This window comes from Bombina bombina, chromosome 2 (assembly GCF_027579735.1).
Source record: "Bombina bombina isolate aBomBom1 chromosome 2, aBomBom1.pri, whole genome shotgun sequence".
Taxonomy (NCBI): Eukaryota; Metazoa; Chordata; class Amphibia; order Anura; family Bombinatoridae; genus Bombina; species Bombina bombina.
In genome coordinates, this window is record NC_069500.1 from 1,109,706,492 (window position 1) to 1,109,727,201 (window position 20,710).

General features: G+C 40.6%; 1 protein-coding gene across 1 annotated transcript in view; it reads left to right on the plus strand.

The window, feature by feature from the left end:
- LOC128650086 (uncharacterized) overlaps positions 1-20,710 on the plus strand; it is a 373,885-nt gene that overhangs the window by 331,760 nt on the left and 21,415 nt on the right. The window contains exons 18-19 of the mRNA XM_053703762.1: positions 16,592-16,675; positions 16,837-16,960. Of these exons, the coding sequence (XP_053559737.1) occupies positions 16,592-16,675; positions 16,837-16,960 (208 nt within the window). The remainder of the gene's footprint in view (positions 1-16,591; positions 16,676-16,836; positions 16,961-20,710) is intronic.

Below are 20,710 nucleotides of genomic sequence, written 5' to 3' on the forward strand. Positions count from 1 at the left end.
TCATCATCAGTTCCTAAGGTTCGCCTTTCTGGACAAACATTACCAGTTTGTGGCTCTCCCATTCGGGCTAGCCACTGCTCCAAGGATTTTCACAAAGGTACTCGGATCCCTTCTAGCGGTTCTAAGACCAAGGGGCATTGCAGTGGCACCTTACTTGGACGACATTCTGATACAAGCGTTGTCTCTTTCAAAGGCAAAGGCTCACGCAGACATCGTTCTGGCCTTTCTCAGATCTCACGGATGGAAAGTGAACATAGACAAAAGTTCCCTGTCTCCGTCGACAAGAGTTCCTTTCTTGGGGACAATAATAGATTCCTTAGAAATGAAGATTTTCCTGACAGATGTCAGAAAGCCAAAACTTCTAAATGCTTGTCAAGTTCTTCATTCTGTTCCACGACCTTCCATAGCTCAGTGCATGGAAGTAGTAGGGTTGATGGTTGCTGCAATGGACATAGTTCCTTTTGCGCGAATTCATCTAAGACCATTACAACTGTGCATGCTGAAACAGTGGAATGGGGATTATACGGACTTGTCTCCAGTGATTCAAGTAGATCAGAAGACCAGAGACTCACTCCGTTGGTGGCTAACCCAGGATCACCTGTCCCAGGGAATGAGCTTCCGCAGACCAGAGTGGGTCATCGTCACGACCGACGCCAGTCTAGTGGGCTGGGGCGCGGTCTGGGACTCCCTGAAAGCTCAGGGTCTATGGTCTCGGGAAGAGTCTCTTCTCCCGATAAATATTCTGGAACTGAGAGCGATATTCAATACTCTCAGGGCTTGGCCTCAACTAGCAAAGGCCAGATTCATAAGATTTCAATCAGACAACATGATGACTGTTGCTTACATCAACCATCAGGGGGGAACAAGGAGTTCCCTGGCGATGAGAGAAGTGACCAAGATCATAAAATGGGCGGAGGATCACTCCTGCCATCTATCTGCGATCCACATCCCAGGAGTGGAAAACTGGGAGGCGGATTATCTGAGTCGTCAGACATTCCATCCGGGGGAGTGGGAACTCCACCCGGAGATATTTGCCCAGTTAACTCAATTATGGGGCTTTCCAGACATGGATCTGATGGCGTCTCGTCAGAACTTCAAGGTTCCTTGCTACGGGTCCAGATCCAGGGATCCCAAGGCGACTCTAGTGGATGCATTAGTAGCGCCTTGGACCTTCAACCTAGCTTATGTGTTTCCACCGTTCCCTCTCATTCCCAGGCTGGTAGCCAGGATCAAACAAGAGAGGGCCTCTGTGATTTTGATATCTCCTGCGTGGCCACGCAGGACTTGGTATGCAGACCTGGTGAATATGTCATCGGCTCCACCATGGAAGCTACCTTTGAGACAGGATCTTCTTGTACAGGGTCCATTCGAACATCCAAATCTAGTCTCTCTCCAGCTGACGGCTTGGAAATTGAACGCTTGATTCTATCTAAGCGTGGGTTTTCGGATTCTGTGATAGATACTCTGGTACAAGCCAGAAAACCTGTAACTAGAAAAATTTACCATAAAATATGGAAAAGATATATCTGTTGGTGTGAATCCAAGGGATTCTCATGGAGTAAGGTCAAAATTCCTAAGATCCTTTCCTTTCTCCAAGAAGGTTTGGATAAGGGATTATCAGCGAGTTCTCTAAAGGGACAGATTTCTGCTTTATCTGTCTTGTTACACAAATGACTGGCAGCTGTGCCAGATGTTCAAGCATTTGTTCAGGCTTTGGTTAGGATCAAGCCTGTTTACAGACCTTTGACTCCTCCCTGGAGTCTAAATCTAGTTCTTTCAGTTCTCCAAGGGGTTCCGTTTGAACCTTTACATTCCATAGATATTAAGTTGTTATCTTGGAAAGTTTTGTTTTTAGTTGCTATTTCTTCGGCTAGAAGAGTTTCTGAGTTATCTGCTCTGCAGTGTACTCCGCCCTATCTGGTGTTCCATTCAGATAAGGTTGTTTTGCGTACTAAGCCTGGTTTTCTTCCAAAAGTTGTTTCCAACAAGAATATTAACCAGGAGATAGTTGTGCCTTCTTTGTGTCCGAATCCAGTTTCAAAGAAGGAACGTTTGTTACACAATTTGGATATAGTCTGTGCTTTAAAATTCTATTTAGAAGCTACAAAAGATTTCAGACAAACATCTTCTCTGTTTGTCGTCTATTCTGGTAAAAGGAGAGGTCAAAAAGCTACTTCTACCTCTCTTTCCTTTTGGCTTAAAAGCATCATCCGATTGGCTTACGAGACTGCCGGACGGCAGCCTCCTGAAAAAATCACAGCTCACTCTACTAGGACTGTGGCTTCCACATGGGCCTTCAAGAACGAGGCTTCTGTTGATCAGATATGTGAGGCAGCGACTTGGTCTTCCCTGCACACTTTTGCCAAATTCTACAAATTTGATACTTTTGCTTCTTCGGAGGCTATTTTTGGGAGAAAGGTTTTGCAAGCCGTGGTGCCTTCTGTTTAGGTAACCTGATTGGCTCCCTCCCTTCATCCGTGTCCTAAAGCTTTGGTATTGGTTCCCACAAGTTATGGATGACGCCGTGGACCGGACACACCAATGTTGGAGAAAACAGAATTTATGCTTACCTGATAAATTACTTTCTCCAACGGTGTGTGTCCGGTCCACGGCCCGCCCTGGTTTTTTAATCAGGTTTGATGAATTTATTTCTTTAACTACAGTCACCACGGCACCCTATAGTTTCTCCTGTTTTTCTCCTGTCCGTCGGTCGAATGACTGGGGTGGGCGGAGCCTAGGAGGGACTATATGGACAGCTTTTGCTGTACTCTTTGCCATTTCCTGTTGGGGAAGAGATATTCCCACAAGTTATGGATGACGCCGTGGACCGGACACACCGTTGGAGAAAGTAATTTATCAGGTAAGCATAAATTCTGTTTTTATTTAATTAATTTATTGCTAGTGTAGTGTTAGGTTTAATTGTAACTTAGGTTAGGATTTATTTTACAGGTAATTTTGTAATTATTTTAACTAGGTAGCTATTAAATAGTTCTTAACTATTTACTAGCTATTGTACCTGGTTAAAATAATTACAAAGTTGCCTGTAAAATAAATATTAATCCTAAAATAGCTACAATATAATTATTCGTTATATTGTAGCTATATTTGGGTTTATTTTACAGGTAAGTATTTAGCTTTAAATAGGAATAATTTATTTAATAAGAGTTAATTTATTTAGTTAGATTTAAATTATATTTAATTTAGGGGGGTGTTAGGGTTAGGGTTAGACTTAGCTTTAGGGGTTAAAAAATGTATTAGAGTAGCGGTGAGGTACGGTCGGCAGATTAGGGGTTAATAATTGTAGGTAAGTGGAGGCGACGTTTTGGGGGGCAGATTAGGGGTTAATAAATATAATATAGGGGTCAGCGGTGTTATGGGCAGCAGATTAGGGGTACATAGGGATAATGTAGGTTGCAATGGTGTACGGAGCGGCAGATTAGGGGTTAATAATAATATGCAGGGGTCAGCGATAGCGGGGGCGGCAGATTAGAGGTTAATAAGTGTAAGGTTAGGGCTGTTTAGACTCGGGGTACATGTTAGGGTGTAAGGTGCAGACTTAGGAAGTGTTTCCCCATAGGAAACAATGGGGCTGCGTTAGGAACTTAACGCTGCTTTTTTGCAGGTGTTAGGTTTTTTTTTCAGCTCAAACTGCCCCATTGTTTCCTATGGGGGAATCGTGCACGAGCACGTTTTTGAAGCTGGCCACGTCCGTAAGCACCGCTGGTATCGAGAGTTGCAGTGGCGGTAAATTATGCTCTACGCTCCTTTTTTGGAGCCTAACGCACTGAAAACGCAGCCATTCTGTGAACTCTAAATACCAGCGGTATTTAAAAGGTGCGGGGGAAAAAAAGCATGCGTTAGCTACGCGGGTCGTTACCGACAAAACTCTAAATCTAGCCGTTTGTTTCCTCTTTTAATAGGAAATCTTAAGCCTAGTGAAACAAACAACCATTTTACTGCCAAGTACCGCAGTTGTGCTCTTAACATAAACATACAATAACAATCTACAAGTTAGATGAATTATACCTGCAGGTTTATTACACAACACTTGCTAACATAATGGCTAATAACCTTGCCTTACCGACTATAATGAAATGTCCTTCTTCCACAACTGCTATGAGCCTCAGGCTCCTTTACCACAATTAACCTAACAACACATTCCTCCTAGACTGCTATTAACCCTGACACTCACAGCCTTTACTGCACTGTACCTCTCACCTGCCTGTTAACGCTTGCCTCTCTGCTACAATTACCCTAACCACACTGCTTTTCCTAACAGCCCCCTCACTGCTTTGGGACCATTGTCACATTTACCTATCTACACCAAGACCCTGACAGTACTCAAAGTGCTCCTTCTGTTTGACCACATCCAAGAAGTACACTTTGAAGCCCCCAAGTGTAATAACCCATTCACCTGTTACCCACAAGCAAAATCACTTTCAGCAAACAACTTTGTAACCCTTCATGGGCTTCTGTCTGAATATTGTTTGTTCTGTTTGTCCATGTCACCTCTATTTCTCACTTTTCATTTGTTTCTCATTTTCCCATTATTTTTCTCCCTCACCTTTACTTTCACAAATTCCCTTCCTAGCTCTGTCTAGCTGACACATTTCCTATCTTCATCAGTATACCACTGTCTCTCTATCACATTATCACTGTCATTGTCTCATTTTGTATATACGACTTTAAACATCCTATGTCACTCTCCTATGAGGATTATTCCCTCTTATCTAAAGCTTGTGGCTACTGGTACATTTAGAATCCCTGGTGTCTTATGGGTAATATAACTGCAGTTTATTTGAATTTTAATAACAATCACAAGACAACCATAGCTATGCGACACTCATGAAAGTAGACACTCTGCCGTCTCTGTGTGATGGTAAGAGGCCACACCTACCTACGTTTTTTTATTTGAATTAGGGACCTAGAGATATCACCCTAACACAACAGAATGTAAATTACTGAAAATCTGACCTTATTATTTGAATTATTGTGCTTCCCATTGTTTTAGACTTGTTCTATACATCATAGCTACTACTAATAACAATCAACTAGATTACGAGTTTTGAGTGCTATAGGGTCTTTGACGACCGCAACAAAATCAGCGTTATTTCACTCCCTATAGTGAAAACACCGAAAACAAGCAATGTGTTTGACTTGCTCATGCACGATTTCCCTACAGACATCAATGGGGAGAGCCGGCAAAAAAAAGCCTAACACCTGCGATCGCGGCATGAAAAGCTCCGTGTCTATGCGGAAAATAAAAGTTACATTAAACCTAACACCCTAACATAAACACCAGGTCTAAACACCCCTAATCTGCTGCCCTCGACATCGCCGACACCTACATAATATTATTAACCCCTAATCTGCCGCTCCCGATGTCGCAGCCACTATACTAAAGTTATTAATTACTAAACTTCTGGCCTCCCACATCACTACCACTAAATAAATATATTAACCCCTAACACCCCCTAACTTTAACATAATTAAAACACAGCTAAATTAATGTTACAATTATTAACTAAATAATTCCTATTTAAAACTAAATACATACCTGTGAAATAAAACCTAAGCTAGCTACACTATAACTAATAGTTATAGTGTAGCTAGCTTAGGATTTATTTTTATTTCACAGGTAAGTTTGTATTTATTTTAACTAGGTAGACTAGTTAGTAAATAGTTATTAACTATTTACTAACTACCTAGGTAAAATAAATACAAACTTACCTGTGAAATAAAACCTAACCTGCCTTACACTAAAACAAAAACAAAACACTAAAATTACTAAAAATAAAAAAGAATTACACCTAATCTAATAGCCCTATTAAAATAAAAAGCCCCCCCCAAAATAAAAAAAAAACCCTAGCCTACAATAAACTACCAATGGCCCTTAAAAGGGCCTTTTGTGGGGCATTGCCCCAAAGATATCAGCTCTTTTACCTGTAAAAGGGCCATTGGTAGTTTATTGTAGGCTAGGGACCTTTTTTTTGGGGGGGGGGGGGTATTTTGATAGGGCTATTAGATTAGGTGTAATTCTTTTTTATTTTTGATCATTTGTTTGTTATTTTTTGTAATTTAGTGGGGGGGTTTTTGTAATTTAGTTTTATTTTGTAATTAGATACTTTTTGTAATTTTTAGAGTAGTGTTAGGATTTTTTAATGTGTAGTTTAGTTTTATTTAATTGGTAGTTACCGTAGTTTAATTTTAGTTTAATAATTATAATAGTTTAAATGTTAGTTTAAAATTATTTTTTTAAATTTGACAGGTAAATTTTAAATTAATTTAAGATAAGGAAATTGTAATTTCAATATAGGGGGTCGTTAGGTTTAGGGGTTAATAGTTTATTTTAGTTTATTTCGTTGTGGGGGGCTTTTGGTTTAGGGGTTAATAGTTTATTTTAGTTTATTTAGTTGTGGGGGGCTTGAGGTTTAGGGGTTAATAGGTTTATTATAGCGGCAGTGTGGGCGAACGGCAGATTAGGGGTCAATAATATTTAAATAGTGCTTGCGATGTGAGAGGGTGGCGATTTAGGGGTTAATAGGTTTATTATAGTGGCAACGATGTCGGGGAGCAGCAGAATAGGGGTTAATACATTTTATTAGTGGCGCTGTTGTGGGGAGCGGCAGATTAGGGGTTAATCAGTTTATTATAGTGTTTGCGATGCAGGAGGGCCTCGGTTTAGGGGTTAATAGGTAGTTTATGAGTGTTAGTGTACTTTCTTCTGTTAAGTGTGATCAGTCCACGGGTCATCATTACTTCTGGGATATTAACTGCTCCCCTACAGGAAGTGCAAGAGGATTCACCCAGCAGAGCTGCATATAGCTCCTCCCCTCTACGTCACTCCCAGTCATTCTCTTGCACCCAGCAACTAGATAGGTCGTGTGAGAGGACTATGGTGATTATACTTAGTTTTATATCTTCAATCAAAAGTTTGTTATTTTAAAATAGCACCGGAGTGTGTTATTACCTCTCTGGCAGAGTTTGAGGAAGAATCTACCAGAGTTTTGCTATGATTTTAGCCGGAGTAGTTAAGATCATATTGCTGTTCTCGGCCATCTGAGGAGTGAGGTAAACTTCAGATCAGGGGACAGCGGGCAGATGAATCTGCATAGAGGTATGTAGCAGTTTTTATTTTCTGACAATGGAATTGATGAGAAAATCCTGCCATACCGATATAATGTCATGTATGTATACTTTACACTTCAGTATTCTGGGAGAATGGTACTTCACTAGAATTACACTGTAAGAAAGACATAAAGCTGTTTAATAACTAGAGATTATGTTTAACGTTTTTGCTGGAATGTAAAATCGTTTTCATTTGCTGAGGTACTGAGTGAATAAATGTTTGGGCACCATTTTTCCACTTGGCAGTTGCTTAAATCTGTTTTTTCTGTCAGTTTCTGTTCTCCCTCACTGCTGTGTGTGTGGGGGAGGGGCGCTTTTACTATGCATCAAATATTTCAGTCAGCAACTCATTGTATTCCCTGCATGATCCGGTTCATCTCTACAGAGCTCAGGGGTCTTCAAAACTTATTTTGAGGGAGGTAATTTCTCTCAGCAGAACTGTGAGAATTATAGTTTGACTGAAATAAAAACTTTTATTCTGTAATTTGTTTCCTGCTTTCAGAAATTGTTATCTTTGCTAATGGGATTAAACCTTTTCTAAAGTTGTGTTGTTTACAAGGATTGAGGCTATAACTGTTTCAATTTATTAATTTTTAACTGTCATAGATCTTCTGTGCTTCTTAAAGGCACAGTACGTTTTAATATTATTCTATTTGAATTGTATTTCCAAGTTGCAAGTTTATTTGCTAGTGTGTTAAACATGTCTGATTCAGAAAATGATACCTGTGTCATTTGTTGCAATGCCAAAGTGGAGCCCAATAGAAATTTATGTACTAACTGTATTGATGCTACTTTAAATAAAAATCAATCTGTACAAATTGAACAAATTTCACCAAACAACGAGGGGAGAGTTATGCCGACTAACTCGCCTCACGTGTCAGTACCTACATCTCCCGCTCAGAGGGAGGTGCGTGATATTGTAGCGCCGAGTACAGCTGGCCGGCCATTACAAATCACATTACAGGATATGGCTACTGTTATGACTGAAGTTTTGGCTAAATTACCAGAACTAAAAGGTAAGCGTGATCACTCTGGGGTGAGAACAGAGTGCGCTGATAATATTAGGGCCATGTCAGACACTGCGTCACAGGTGGCAGAACATGAGGAAGGAGAACTTCATTCTGTGGGTGACGGTTCTGATCCAAACAGACTGGATTCAGATATTTCAAATTTTAAATTTAAACTGGAAAACCTCCGTGTATTACTAGGGGAGGTGTTAGCGGCTCTGAATGATTGTAACACAGTTGCAATACCAGAGAAAATGTGTAGGTTGGATAAATATTTTGCGGTACCGACGAGTACTGAGGTTTTTCCTATACCTAAGAGACTTACTGAAATTGTTACTAAGGAGTGGGATAGACCCGGTGTGCCGTTCTCACCCCCTCCGATATTTAGAAAAATGTTTCCAATAGACGCCACCACAAGGGACTTATGGCAAACGGTCCCTAAGGTGGAGGGAGCAGTTTCTACTTTAGCTAAGCGTACCACTATCCCGGTGGAGGATAGCTGTGCTTTTTCAGATCCAATGGATAAAAAGTTAGAGGGTTACCTTAAGAAAATGTTTGTTCAACAAGGTTTTATATTGCAACCCCTTGCATGCATTGCGCCGATCACGGCTGCAGCGGCATTCTGGATTGAGTCTCTGGAAGAGAACATTGGTTCAGCTACTCTGGACGACATTACGGACAGGCTTAGAGTCCTTAAACTAGCTAATTCATTCATTTCGGAGGCCGTAGTACATCTTACTAAACTTACGGCGAAGAATTCAGGATTCGCCATTCAGGCACGCAGGGCGCTGTGGCTAAAATCCTGGTCAGCTGATGTTACTTCTAAGTCTAAATTGCTTAATATATCTTTCAAAGGGCAGACCTTATTCGGGCCCGGGTTGAAAGAGATTATCGCTGACATTACAGGAGGTAAAGGCCATGCCCTGCCTCAGGACAAAGCCAAAGCCAAGACTAGACAGTCTAGTTTTCGTTCCTTTCGTAATTTCAAAGCAGGAGCAGCATCAACTTCCTCTGCACCAAAACAGGAAGGAGCTGTTGCTCGCTACAGACAAGGCTGGAAACCTAACCAGTCCTGGAACAAGGGCAAGCAGACTAGGAAACCTGCTGCTGCCCCCAAAACAGCATGAATTGAGGGCCCCCGATCCGGGATCGGATCTAGTGGGGGGCAGACTTTCTCTCTTCGCCCAGGCTTGGGCAAGAGATGTTCAGGATCCCTGGGCGCTAGAGATAATATCTCAGGGATACCTTCTGGACTTCAAATACTCTCCTCCAAGAGAGAGATTTCATCTGTCAAGATTGTCAACAATCCAGACAAAGAAAGAGGCTTTTCTACGCTGCGTACAAGAGCTCTTGTTAATGGGAGTAATCCATCCAGTTCCACGATCGGAACAGGGACAGGGGTTTTACTCAAATCTGTTTGTGGTTCCCAAAAAAGAGGGAACTTTCAGACCAATCCTGGACTTAAAGATCCTAAACAAATTCCTAAGAGTTCCATCGTTCAAGATGGAGACTATTCGGACAATTTTACCTATGATCCAAGAGGGTCAGTACATGACCACTGTAGATTTAAAAGATGCTTACCTGCACATACCGATTCACAAAGATCATTACCGGTACCTAAGGTTTGCCTTCCTAGACAGGCATTACCAGTTTGTGGCTCTTCCATTCGGATTGGCTACAGCGCCAAGAATCTTCACAATTGTTCTGGGTGCTCTTCTGGCGGTACTAAGACCGCGGGGAATCTCGGTAGCTCCATACCTAGACGACATTCTGATACAAGCTTCAAGCTTTCAAACTGCCAAATCTCATACAGAGTTAGTGCTGGCATTTCTAAGGTCACATGGATGGAAGGTGAACGAAAAGAAAAGTTCACTCGTTCCACTCACAAGAGTTCCCTTCCTGGGGACTCTTATAGATTCTGTAGAAATGAAGATTTACCTGACAGAGGACAGGCTATCAAGACTTCAAAGTGCTTGCCGCACTCTTCATTCCATTCAACACCCGTCAGTGGCTCAATGTATGGAGGTAATCGGCTTAATGGTAGCGGCAATGGACATAGTACCCTTTGCACGCTTACACCTCAGACCACTGCAACTGTGCATGCTAGGTCAGTGGAATGGGGATTACTCAGACTTATCCCCTTCTCTGAATCTGGATCAAGAGACCAGAAATTCTCTTCTATGGTGGCTTTCTCGGCCACACCTGTCCAGGGGGATGCCATTCAGCAGACCAGACTGGACAATTGTAACAACAGACGCCAGCCTTCTAGGTTGGGGTGCCGTCTGGAATTCCCTGAAGGCTCAGGGACTATGGAGTCAGGAGGAGAGTCTCCTGCCAATAAACATTCTGGAATTGAGAGCAGTTCTCAATGCCCTCCTGGCTTGGCCCCAGTTGACAACTCGGGGGTTCATCAGGTTTCAGTCGGACAACATCACGACTGTAGCTTACATCAACCATCAGGGAGGGACAAGAAGCTCCCTAGCTATGATGGAAGTATCAAAGATAATTCGCTGGGCAGAGTCTCACTCTTGCCACCTGTCAGCAATCCACATCCCGGGAGTGGAGAACTGGGAGGCGGATTTCTTAAGTCGTCAGACTTTTCATCCGGGGGAGTGGGAACTTCATCCGGAGGTCTTTGCCCAAATACTTTGACGTTGGGGCAAACCAGAGATAGATCTCATGGCGTCTCGACAGAACGCCAAGCTTCCTCGTTACGGGTCCAGATCCAGGGATCCAGGAGCAGTCCTGATAGATGCTCTGACAGCACCTTGGGACTTCAGGATGGCTTACGTGTTTCCACCCTTCCCGTTGCTTCCTCGATTGATAGCCAGAATCAAACAAGAGAGAGCATCAGTGATTCTAATAGCACCTGCGTGGCCACGCAGGACTTGGTATGCAGACCTGGTGGACATGTCATCCTGTCCGCCTTGGTCTCTACCTCTGAAACAGGACCTTCTGATACAGGGTCCCTTCAAACATCAAAATCTAACTTCTCTGAAGCTGACTGCTTGGAAATTGAACGCTTAATTTTATCAAGACGTGGGTTTTCTGAGTCAGTTATTAGTACCTTAATACAGACTAGGAAACCTGTTACCAGAAAGATTTACCATAAGATATGGCGTAAATACCTACATTGGTGTGAATCCAAAGGTTACTCTTGGAGTAAGGTTAGGATTCCTAGGATATTGTCTTTTCTACAAGAAGGTTTAGAAAAGGGTTTTTCTGCTAGTTCATTAAAGGGACAGATCTCAGCTCTGTCCATTCTGTTACACAAACGTCTGTCAGAAGTTCCTGACGTCCAGGCTTTTTGTCAGGCTTTGGCCAGGATTAAGCCTGTGTTTAAAACTGTTGCTCCACCATGGAGTTTAAACCTTGTTCTTAATGTTTTACAGGGCGTTCCGTTTGAACCCCTTCATTCCATTGATATAAAGTTGTTATCTTGGAAATTTCTATTTTTAATGGCTATTTCCTCGGCTCGAAGAGTCTCTGAATTATCAGCCTTACATTCTGATTCTCCTTATTTGATTTTTCATTCGGATAAGGTAGTCCTGCGTACTAAACCTGGGTTCTTACCTAAGGTAATTACTAACAGGAATATCAATCAAGAGATTGTTGTTCCTTCTTTATGCCCAAATCCTTCTTCAAAGAAGGAACGTCTACTGCACAACCTGGATGTAGTCCGGGCTCTAAAATTTTACTTGCAGGCAACTAAGGAATTCCGACAAACGTCTTCTCTGTTTGTCATTTACTCTGGGCAGAGGAGAGGTCAAAAAGCTTCCGCTACCTCTCTTTCTTTTTGGCTTCGTAGCATAATTCGTTTAGCTTATGAGACTGCTGGACAGCAGCCCCCTGAAAGAATTACAGCTCATTCTACTAGAGCTGTTGCTTCCACTTGGGCCTTCAAGAATGAGGCCTCTGTTGAACAGATTTGCAAGGCTGCAACTTGGTCTTCGCTTCATACTTTTCCAAATTTTACAAATTTGACACCTTTGCTTCATCGGAGGCTATTTTTGGGAGAAAGGTTCTTCAGGCAGTGGTTCCTTCTGTATAAAGAGTCTGCCTATCCCTCCCGTCATCCGTGTACTTTTGCTTTGGTATTGGTATCCCAGAAGTAATGATGACCCGTGGACTGATCACACTTAACAGAAGAAAACATAATTTATGCTTACCTGATAAATTCCTTTCTTCTGTAGTGTGATCAGTCCACGGCCCGCCCTGTTTTTAAGGCAGGTAAATATTTTTTAATTTATACTCCAGTCACCACTTCACCCTTGGCTTTTCCTTTCTCGTTGGTCCTTGGTCGAATGACTGGGAGTGACGTAGAGGGGAGGAGCTATATGCAGCTCTGCTGGGTGAATCCTCTTGCACTTCCTGTAGGGGAGCAGTTAATATCCCAGAAGTAATGATGACCCGTGGACTGATCACACTACAGAAGAAAGGAATTTATCAGGTAAGCATAAATTATGTTTTTTAACACTTTAGTTATGAGTTTTATGCTACAGCTTTGTAGCATAAAACTCATAACTGCTGACTTTAGATGGTGGTACGGATCTTGTCGTTATAGGGTGTAACGCTCACTTTTTAGCCTCACTGCAAAACTCGTAATACCAGCACTATGGGAATCCCATGAAAAAACGTAATTTTTACCGACAAGACTTGTAATGGCCGCGGTGCTGTTTTAACGCTGAAAATACCATATTTTCAGCTTTTGCGAGCCACAGCGCAAAACTCGTAATCTAGGTGTGTGCTAAAAGCCTAAGGCCTAGATTTAGAGTTGGGCGGTAGCCATCAAAACCAGCGTTAGAGGGTCCTAACGCTGGTTTTTACCGCCCCCTGGTATTTGGAGTCAATCAGGAAAGGGTCTAACGCTCACTTTGCAGCCGCGACTTTTCCATACCGCAGATCCCCCTACGCCATTTGCGTATCCTATCTTTTCAATGGGATCTTTCTAACGCCGGTATTTAGAGTCTTGGCTGAAGTGAGCGTTAGAAATCTAACGACCAAACTCCAGCCGCAGAAAAAAGTCAATAGTTAAGAGCTTTTTGGGCTAACGCCGGTTTATAAAGCTCTTAACTACTGTGCTCTAAAGTACACTAACACCCATAAACTACCTATGTACCCCTAAACCGAGGTCCCCCCACATCGCCGCACCTCTATTAAAATGTTTTAACCCCTAATCTGCCGCTCCGTACACCGCCGCCAGCTACGTTATCCCTATGTACCCTTAACATCGCCGACCCCTATATTATATTTATTAACCCCTAATCTGCCGCCTCCGCTATCGCTGACACCTGCATATTTTTTTTTACCCCTAATCTGCCGCTCCGTACACCGCCGCCAGCAACATCCCTATGTACCCCTAATCTGCTGCCCCTAACACCGCCGACCCCTATATTATATTTATTAACCCCTAATCTGCCTCCCCCAACGTCACCACCACCTACGCACATTTATTAACCCCTAATCTGCCGACCGGATCTCACCGCTACTATAATAAATGTATTAACCCCTAAAGCTAAGTCTAACCCTAACACCCCCCAAGTTAAATATAATTTAAATCTAACGAAATAAATTAACTCTTATAAACCCCTTAATGACCACAATGTACCCTGTATGTCACTGGTCGTTAAGGGTTTTTTAAGGACATAATAGCACAAGTCTAGCAAGAACAAGCTATTAATGCCCTCCCTCCAGCATTCTTTGTGGAATAGAGCAGTCTCAACGCTGGTGGCAAGACCACGCTATAAAACAATCAAGTCCCAAAAAAAGGCCAGTGACATACAGGGTACGTCGCTGGTCCTTAAGGGGTTAAATAAATTATTCCTATTTAAAGCTAAATACTTACCTGTAAAATAAACCCTAATATAGCTACAATATAAATAATAATTATATTGTAGCTATTTTAGGATTAATATTTATTTTACAGGCAACTTTGTAATTATTTTAACCAGGTACAATAGCTATTAAATAGTTAATAACTATTAAATAGTTACCTAGTTAAAATAATTACAAAATTACCTGTAAAATAAATCCTAACCTATGTTACAATTAAACCTAACACTACACTATCAATAAATTAATTAAATAAACTATCTACAATTATCTACAATTAAACCTAACACTACACTATCAATAAATTAATTAAATACAATACCTACAATTATCTACAATTAAACCTAACACTACACTATCAATAAATTAATTAAATACAATATCTACAAATAAATACAATGAAATAAACTAACTAAAGTACAAAAAATAAAAAATAACTAAGTTACAAAAAATAAAAAAATATTTACAAACATTAGCAAAGTATTACAACAATTTTAAACTAATTACACCTACTCTAAACCCCCTAATAAAATAACAAAGACCCCCAAAATAAAAAAATGCCCTACCCTATTCTAAATTAAAAAAGTTCAAAGCTCTTTTACCTTACCGGCCCTGAAAAGGGCCCTTTGCGGGGCATGCCCCAAAAAATTCAGCTCTTTTGCCTGTAAAAAACCCCCACATACAATACCCCCCCCAACATTACAACCCACCACCCACATACCCCTAACCTAACCCAAACCCCCCTTAAATAAACCTAACACTAAGCCCCTGAAGATCTTCCTACCTTATCTTCACCTCGCCGGGTATCACACCGATCCGTCCTGGCTCAGATGTCTTGATCCAAGCCCAAGCGGGGAGCTGAAGGGGTCCATGATCCGGCTGAAGTCTTCTATCAATGGCATCTTCAATCTTCTTTCTTCCGGAGCCATCATCTTCCAGCTGACGTGGATCCAACCTCTTCTACCGACGCCTACTCGCCGAATGACAGTTCCTTTAAATGACGTCATCCAAGATGGCGTCCGTCTAATTCCGATTGGCTGATAGGATTCTATCAGCCAATCGGAATTAAGGTAGGAAAATTCTGATTGGCTGATGGAATCAGCCAATCAGAATCAAGTTCAATCCGATGGGCTGATCCGATCAGCCAATCAGATTGAGCTTGCATTCTATTGGCTGTAGATAATTGTAGGTAGTTTATTTAATTTATTTATTGATAGTGTAGTGTTAGGTTTAATTGTAGATAATTGTAGGTATTGTATTTAATTAATTTATTGATAGTGTAGTGTTAGGTTTAATTGTAACTTAGGTTAGGATTTATTTTACAGGTAATTTTGTAATTATTTTAACTAGGTAACTATTTAATAGTTATTAACTATTTAATAGCTATTGTACCTGGTTAAAATAAATACAAAGTTGCCTGTAAAATAAATATTAATCCTAAAATAGCTACAATATAATTATAATTTATATTGTAGCTATATTAGGGTTTATTTTACAAGTAAGTATTTAGATTTAAATAGGAATAATTTATTTAATAAGAGTTAATTAATTTTGTTAGATTTAAATTATATTTAACTTAGGGGGGTGTTAGTGTTAGGGTTAGACTTAGCTTTAGGGGTTAATACATTTATTATAGTAGCGGTGAGCTCCGGTCGGCAGATTAGGGGTTAATTATTGTAGGTAGCTGGCGGCGACGTTGTGGGGGGCAGATTAGGGGTTAATAAATATAATATAGGGGTCGGCGGTGTTAGGGGCAGCAGATTAGGGGTACATAACTATAATGTATGTTGTGGCGGTGTACGGAGCGGCAGATTAGGGGTTAATAATAATATGCAGGTGTCAGTGATAGCGGGGGCGGCATATTAGGGGTTAATAAATATAACATAGTGGTCGGCGATGTTAGGGGTACATAGGGATAACGTAGCTGGTGGCAGTGTACGGAGCGGCAGATTAGGGGTTAATAATATGCAGGGGTCAGCGATAGCGGGGGCGGCAGATTAGGGGTTAATAAGTGTAAGGTTAGGGGTGTTTAGACTCGGGGTACATGTTAGTGTGTTAGGTGCAGACGTAGGAAGTGTTTCCCCATAGGAAACAAAGTAGCTGCGTTAGGAGCTGAACGCTGCTTTTTTGCAGGTGTTAGGTTTTTTTTCAGCTCAAACAGCCCCATTGTTTCCTATGGGGGAATCGTGCACGAGCACGTTTTTGAAGCTGGCCGCGTCCGTAAGCAACGCTGGTATCTAGAGTTGCAGTGGCGGTAAATATGCTCTACGCTCCCTTTTTGGAGCCTAACGCAGCCCTTCTGTGAACTCTAAATACCAGCGGTATTTAAAAGGTGCAGGAGAAAAAAAGCACGCATAGCTTACGTACCCCTTTGGCCGCAGAACTCTAAATCTAGCCGTTAGTGATTTCAGTTAATTTATTATACACACAGTAAAATAATGTATTATGAGGTATACAAGTTTTATGATATTTAAGCTTGCACATACTTTTAGCTATTCTTATATGTTTAAATTCATGAAACTTATTATTCTCCTTCCAAATAGTTCTAAATTATGCATCTTAATTCTGATTTGTTTTATTATGACTTGTTGTTGTTAAGATTATTTTATTCATCATAATTTCAGATTTGCCCAGTGGTCCTTACTCCTATCGATTAGAAGAACTAGCTTATACAAGAAGTGGAGACAAAGGCAACAATGCAAACATTGGTAATATCTTTTTTTTACGTGCAGTCCTTTTAATTTCTAAAGATTTATAATTCATGGCATGTGAGATAGAAAATGTGTTTGATTTCAATGTGTTTACAACATGTACATTTTGTGTAATTATATAATTTTTTCTTGTTTGTTTGGATATTCAACTTTTGTAGGTGTTGTTGCTCGTCATCCACTCTATTACCCATATCTTAAAAGAGCACTTACTGCCCAAGTCGTAGAAGATTATTTCCAGCATTTATTACATAAAGAGCACTTAGATGAACAATCAGTGACTAGGTACGTGAACTTATAATTTCACAATTTATTTTACTGAGAAAATAAAGTTTAAAGAGACAGTCATCTCAAAGTCTTACCTTAGATTAAGCTGCAAACAGCCCCCTGTACCCCTTTCTATATCATGCAGCAGGAACGGTAAAAAAGTTATTTTAAAAAAGAATATCGTTTTTGGCCACTATTAAATGGCCACCAAACTCCGCCCACTGATGATGTCACAATTTGAGCAGCATCTGAGCACTGCTGAATAGCATTGACAGTCTGCTGAATCCAACTAGTGAGGTTTTTGTGATTGGACGCCATATGCAGCTTGGATCATGTCGTCATCTGTGGGCGGAGTTTGGCAGCCATTTCATAGTGGCCAGAAACTATATTCTTATATATTTTTAAAATAACTTTTCTTTCATGTAATTAGCAAGAGTCCATGAGCTAGTGACGTATGGGATATACATTCCTACCAGGAGGGGCAAAGTTTCCCAAACCTCAAAATGCCTATAAATACACCCCTCACCACACCCACAATTCAGTTTTACAAACTTTGCCTCCGATGGAGGTGGTGAAGTAAGTTTGTGCTAAGATTCTACGTTGATATGCGCTCCGCAGCAAGTTGGAGCCCGGTTCCTCTCAGCGTGCAGTGAATGTCAGAGGGATGTGAGGAGAGTATTGCCTATTTGAATGCAGTGATCTCCTTCTACGGGGTCTATTTCATAGGTTCTCTGTTATCGGTCGTAGAGATTCATCTCTTACCTCCCTTTTCAGATCGACGATATACTCTTATATATACCATTACCTCTACTGATTCTCGTTTCAGTACTGGTTTGGCTTTCTACTACATGTAGATGAGTGTCCTGGGGTAAGTAAGTCTTATTTTCTGTGACACTCTAAGCTATGGTTGGGCACTTTGTTTATAAAGTTCTAAATATATGTATTCAAACATTTATTTGCCTTGACTCAGAATGTTCAACTTTCCTTATTTTTTCAGACAGTCAGTTTCATATTTGGGATAATGCATTTGATTTAATCATTTTTTCTTACCTTCAAAAATTTGACTCTTTTTCCCTGTGGGCTGTTAGGCTCGCGGGGGCTGAAAATGCTTCATTTTATTGCGTCATTCTTGGCGCGGACTTTTTTGGCGCAAAAATTCTTTTCCGTTTCCGGCGTCATACGTGTCGCCGGAAGTTGCGTCATTTTTTGACGTTATTTTGCGCCAAAAATGTCGGCGTTCCGGATGTGGCGTCATTTTTGGCGCCAAAAGCATTTAGGCGCCAAATAATGTGGGCGTCTTATTTGGCGCTAAAAAAATATGGGCGTCGCTTTTGTCTCCACATTATTTAAGTCTCATTTTTCATTGCTTCTGGTTGCTAGAAGCTTGTTCTTTGGCATTTTTTCCCATTCCTGAAACTGTCATTTAAGGAATTTGATCAATTTTGCTTTATATGTTGTTTTTTCTCTTACATATTGCAAGATGTCTCACGTTGCATCTGAGTCAGAAGATACTACAGGAAAATCGCTGTCTAGTGCTGGATCTACCAAAGCTAAGTGTATCTGCTGTAAACTTTTGGTAGCTATTTCTCCGGCTGTTGTTTGTATTAATTGTCATGACAAACTTGTTAATGCAGATAATATTTCCTTTAGTAAAGTACCATTGTCTGTTGCAGTTCCTTCAACATCTAAGGTGCAGAATGTTCCTGATAATATAAGAGATTTTGTTTCTGAATCCATCAAGAAGGCTATGTCTGTTATTCCTCCTTCTAGTAAACGTAAAAAATCTTTTAAAACTTCTCTCCCTACAGATGAATTTTTAAATGAGCATCATCATTCTGATTCTGATGACTCTTCTGGTTCAGAGGATTCTGTTTCAGAGATTGATGCTGATAAATCTTCATATTTATTTAAAATGGAATTTATTCGTTCTTTACTTAAAGAAGTCCTAATTGCTTTAGAAATAGAGGATTCTGGTCCTCTTGATACTAATTCTAAACGTTTAGATAAGGTATTTAAATCTCCTGTGGTTATTCCAGAAGTTTTTCCTGTTCCTAATGCTATTTCTGCAGTAATTTCCAAGGAATGGGATAAATTGGGTAATTCATTTACTCCTTCTAAACGTTTTAAGCAATTATATCCTGTACCGTCTGACAGGTTAGAATTTTGGGACAAAATCCCTAAAGTTGATGGGGCTATTTCTACCCTTGCTAAACGTACTACCATTCCTACGTCAGATGGTACTTCGTTTAAAGATCCTTTAGATAGGAAAATTGAATCCTTTCTAAGAAAAGCTTATCTGTGTTCAGGTAATCTTCTTAGACCTGCTATATCATTGGCTGATGTTGCTGCAGCTTCAACTTTTTGGTTGGAAACTTTAGCGCAACAAGTAACAAATCATGATTCTCATGATATTATTCTTCTTCTTCAGCATGCTAATAATTTTATCTGTGATGCTATTTTTGATATTATCAGAATTGATGTCAGGTTTATGTCTCTGGCTATTTTAGCTAGAAGAGCTTTATGGCTTAAAACTTGGAATGCTGATATGGCTTCTAAATCAACTCTACTTTCCATTTCTTTCCAGGGTAACAAATTATTTGGTTCTCAGTTGGATTCTATTATCTCAACTGTTACTGGTGGGAAAGGAACTTTTTTACCACAGGATAAAAAGTCTAAAGGTAAAAACAGGGCTAATAGTTTTCGTTCCTTTCGTTTCAACAAAGAACAAAAGCCTGATCCTTCATCCTCAGGAGCAGTTTCAGTTTGGAAACCATCTCCAGTCTGGAATAAATCCAAGCCTGCTAGAAAGGCAAAGCCTGCTTCTTAGTCCACATGAAGGTGCGGCCCTCATTCCAGCTCAGCTGGTAGGGGGCAGGTTACGTTTTTTCAAAGAAATTTGGATCAATTCTGTTCACAATCTTTGGATTCAGAACATTGTTTCAGAAGGGTACAGAATTGGTTTCAAGATGAGACCTCCTGCAAAGAGATTTTTTCTTTCCCGTGTCCCAGTAAATCCAGTGAAAGCTCAAGCATTTCTGAATTGTGTTTCAGATCTAGAGTTGGCTGGAGTAATTATGCCAGTTCCAGTTCCGGAACAGGGGATGGGGTTTTATTCAAATCTCTTCATTGTACCAAAGAAGGAGAATTCCTTCAGACCAGTTCTGGATCTAAAAATATTGAATCATTATGTAAGGATACCAACATTCAAGATGGTAACTATAAGGACTATCTTGCCTTTTGTTCAGCAAGGGAATTATATGTCCACAATAGATTTACAGGATGCATATCTGCATATTCCGATTCATCCAGATCATTATCAGTTCCTGAGATTCTCTTTTCTGGACAAGCATTACCAGTTTGTGGCTCTACTGTTTGGCCTAGCTACAGCTCCAAGAATTTTTACAAAGGTTCTCGGTGCCCTTCTGTCTGTAATCAGAGAACAGGGTATTGTGGTATTTCCTTATTTGGACGATATCTTGGTACTTGCTCAGTCTTTACATTTAGCAGAATCTCATACGAATCGACTTGTGTTGTTTCTTCAAGATCATGGTTGGAGGATCAATTTACCAAAAAGTTCATTGATTCCTCAGACAAGGGTAACCTTTCTGGGTTTCCAGATCGATTCAGTGTCCATGACTCTGTCTTTAACAGACAAGAGACGTCTAAAATTGATTTCAGCTTGTCGAAACCTTCAGTCACAATCATTCCCTTCGGTAGCCTTATGCATGGAAATTCTAGGTCTTATGACTGCTGCATCGGACGCGATCC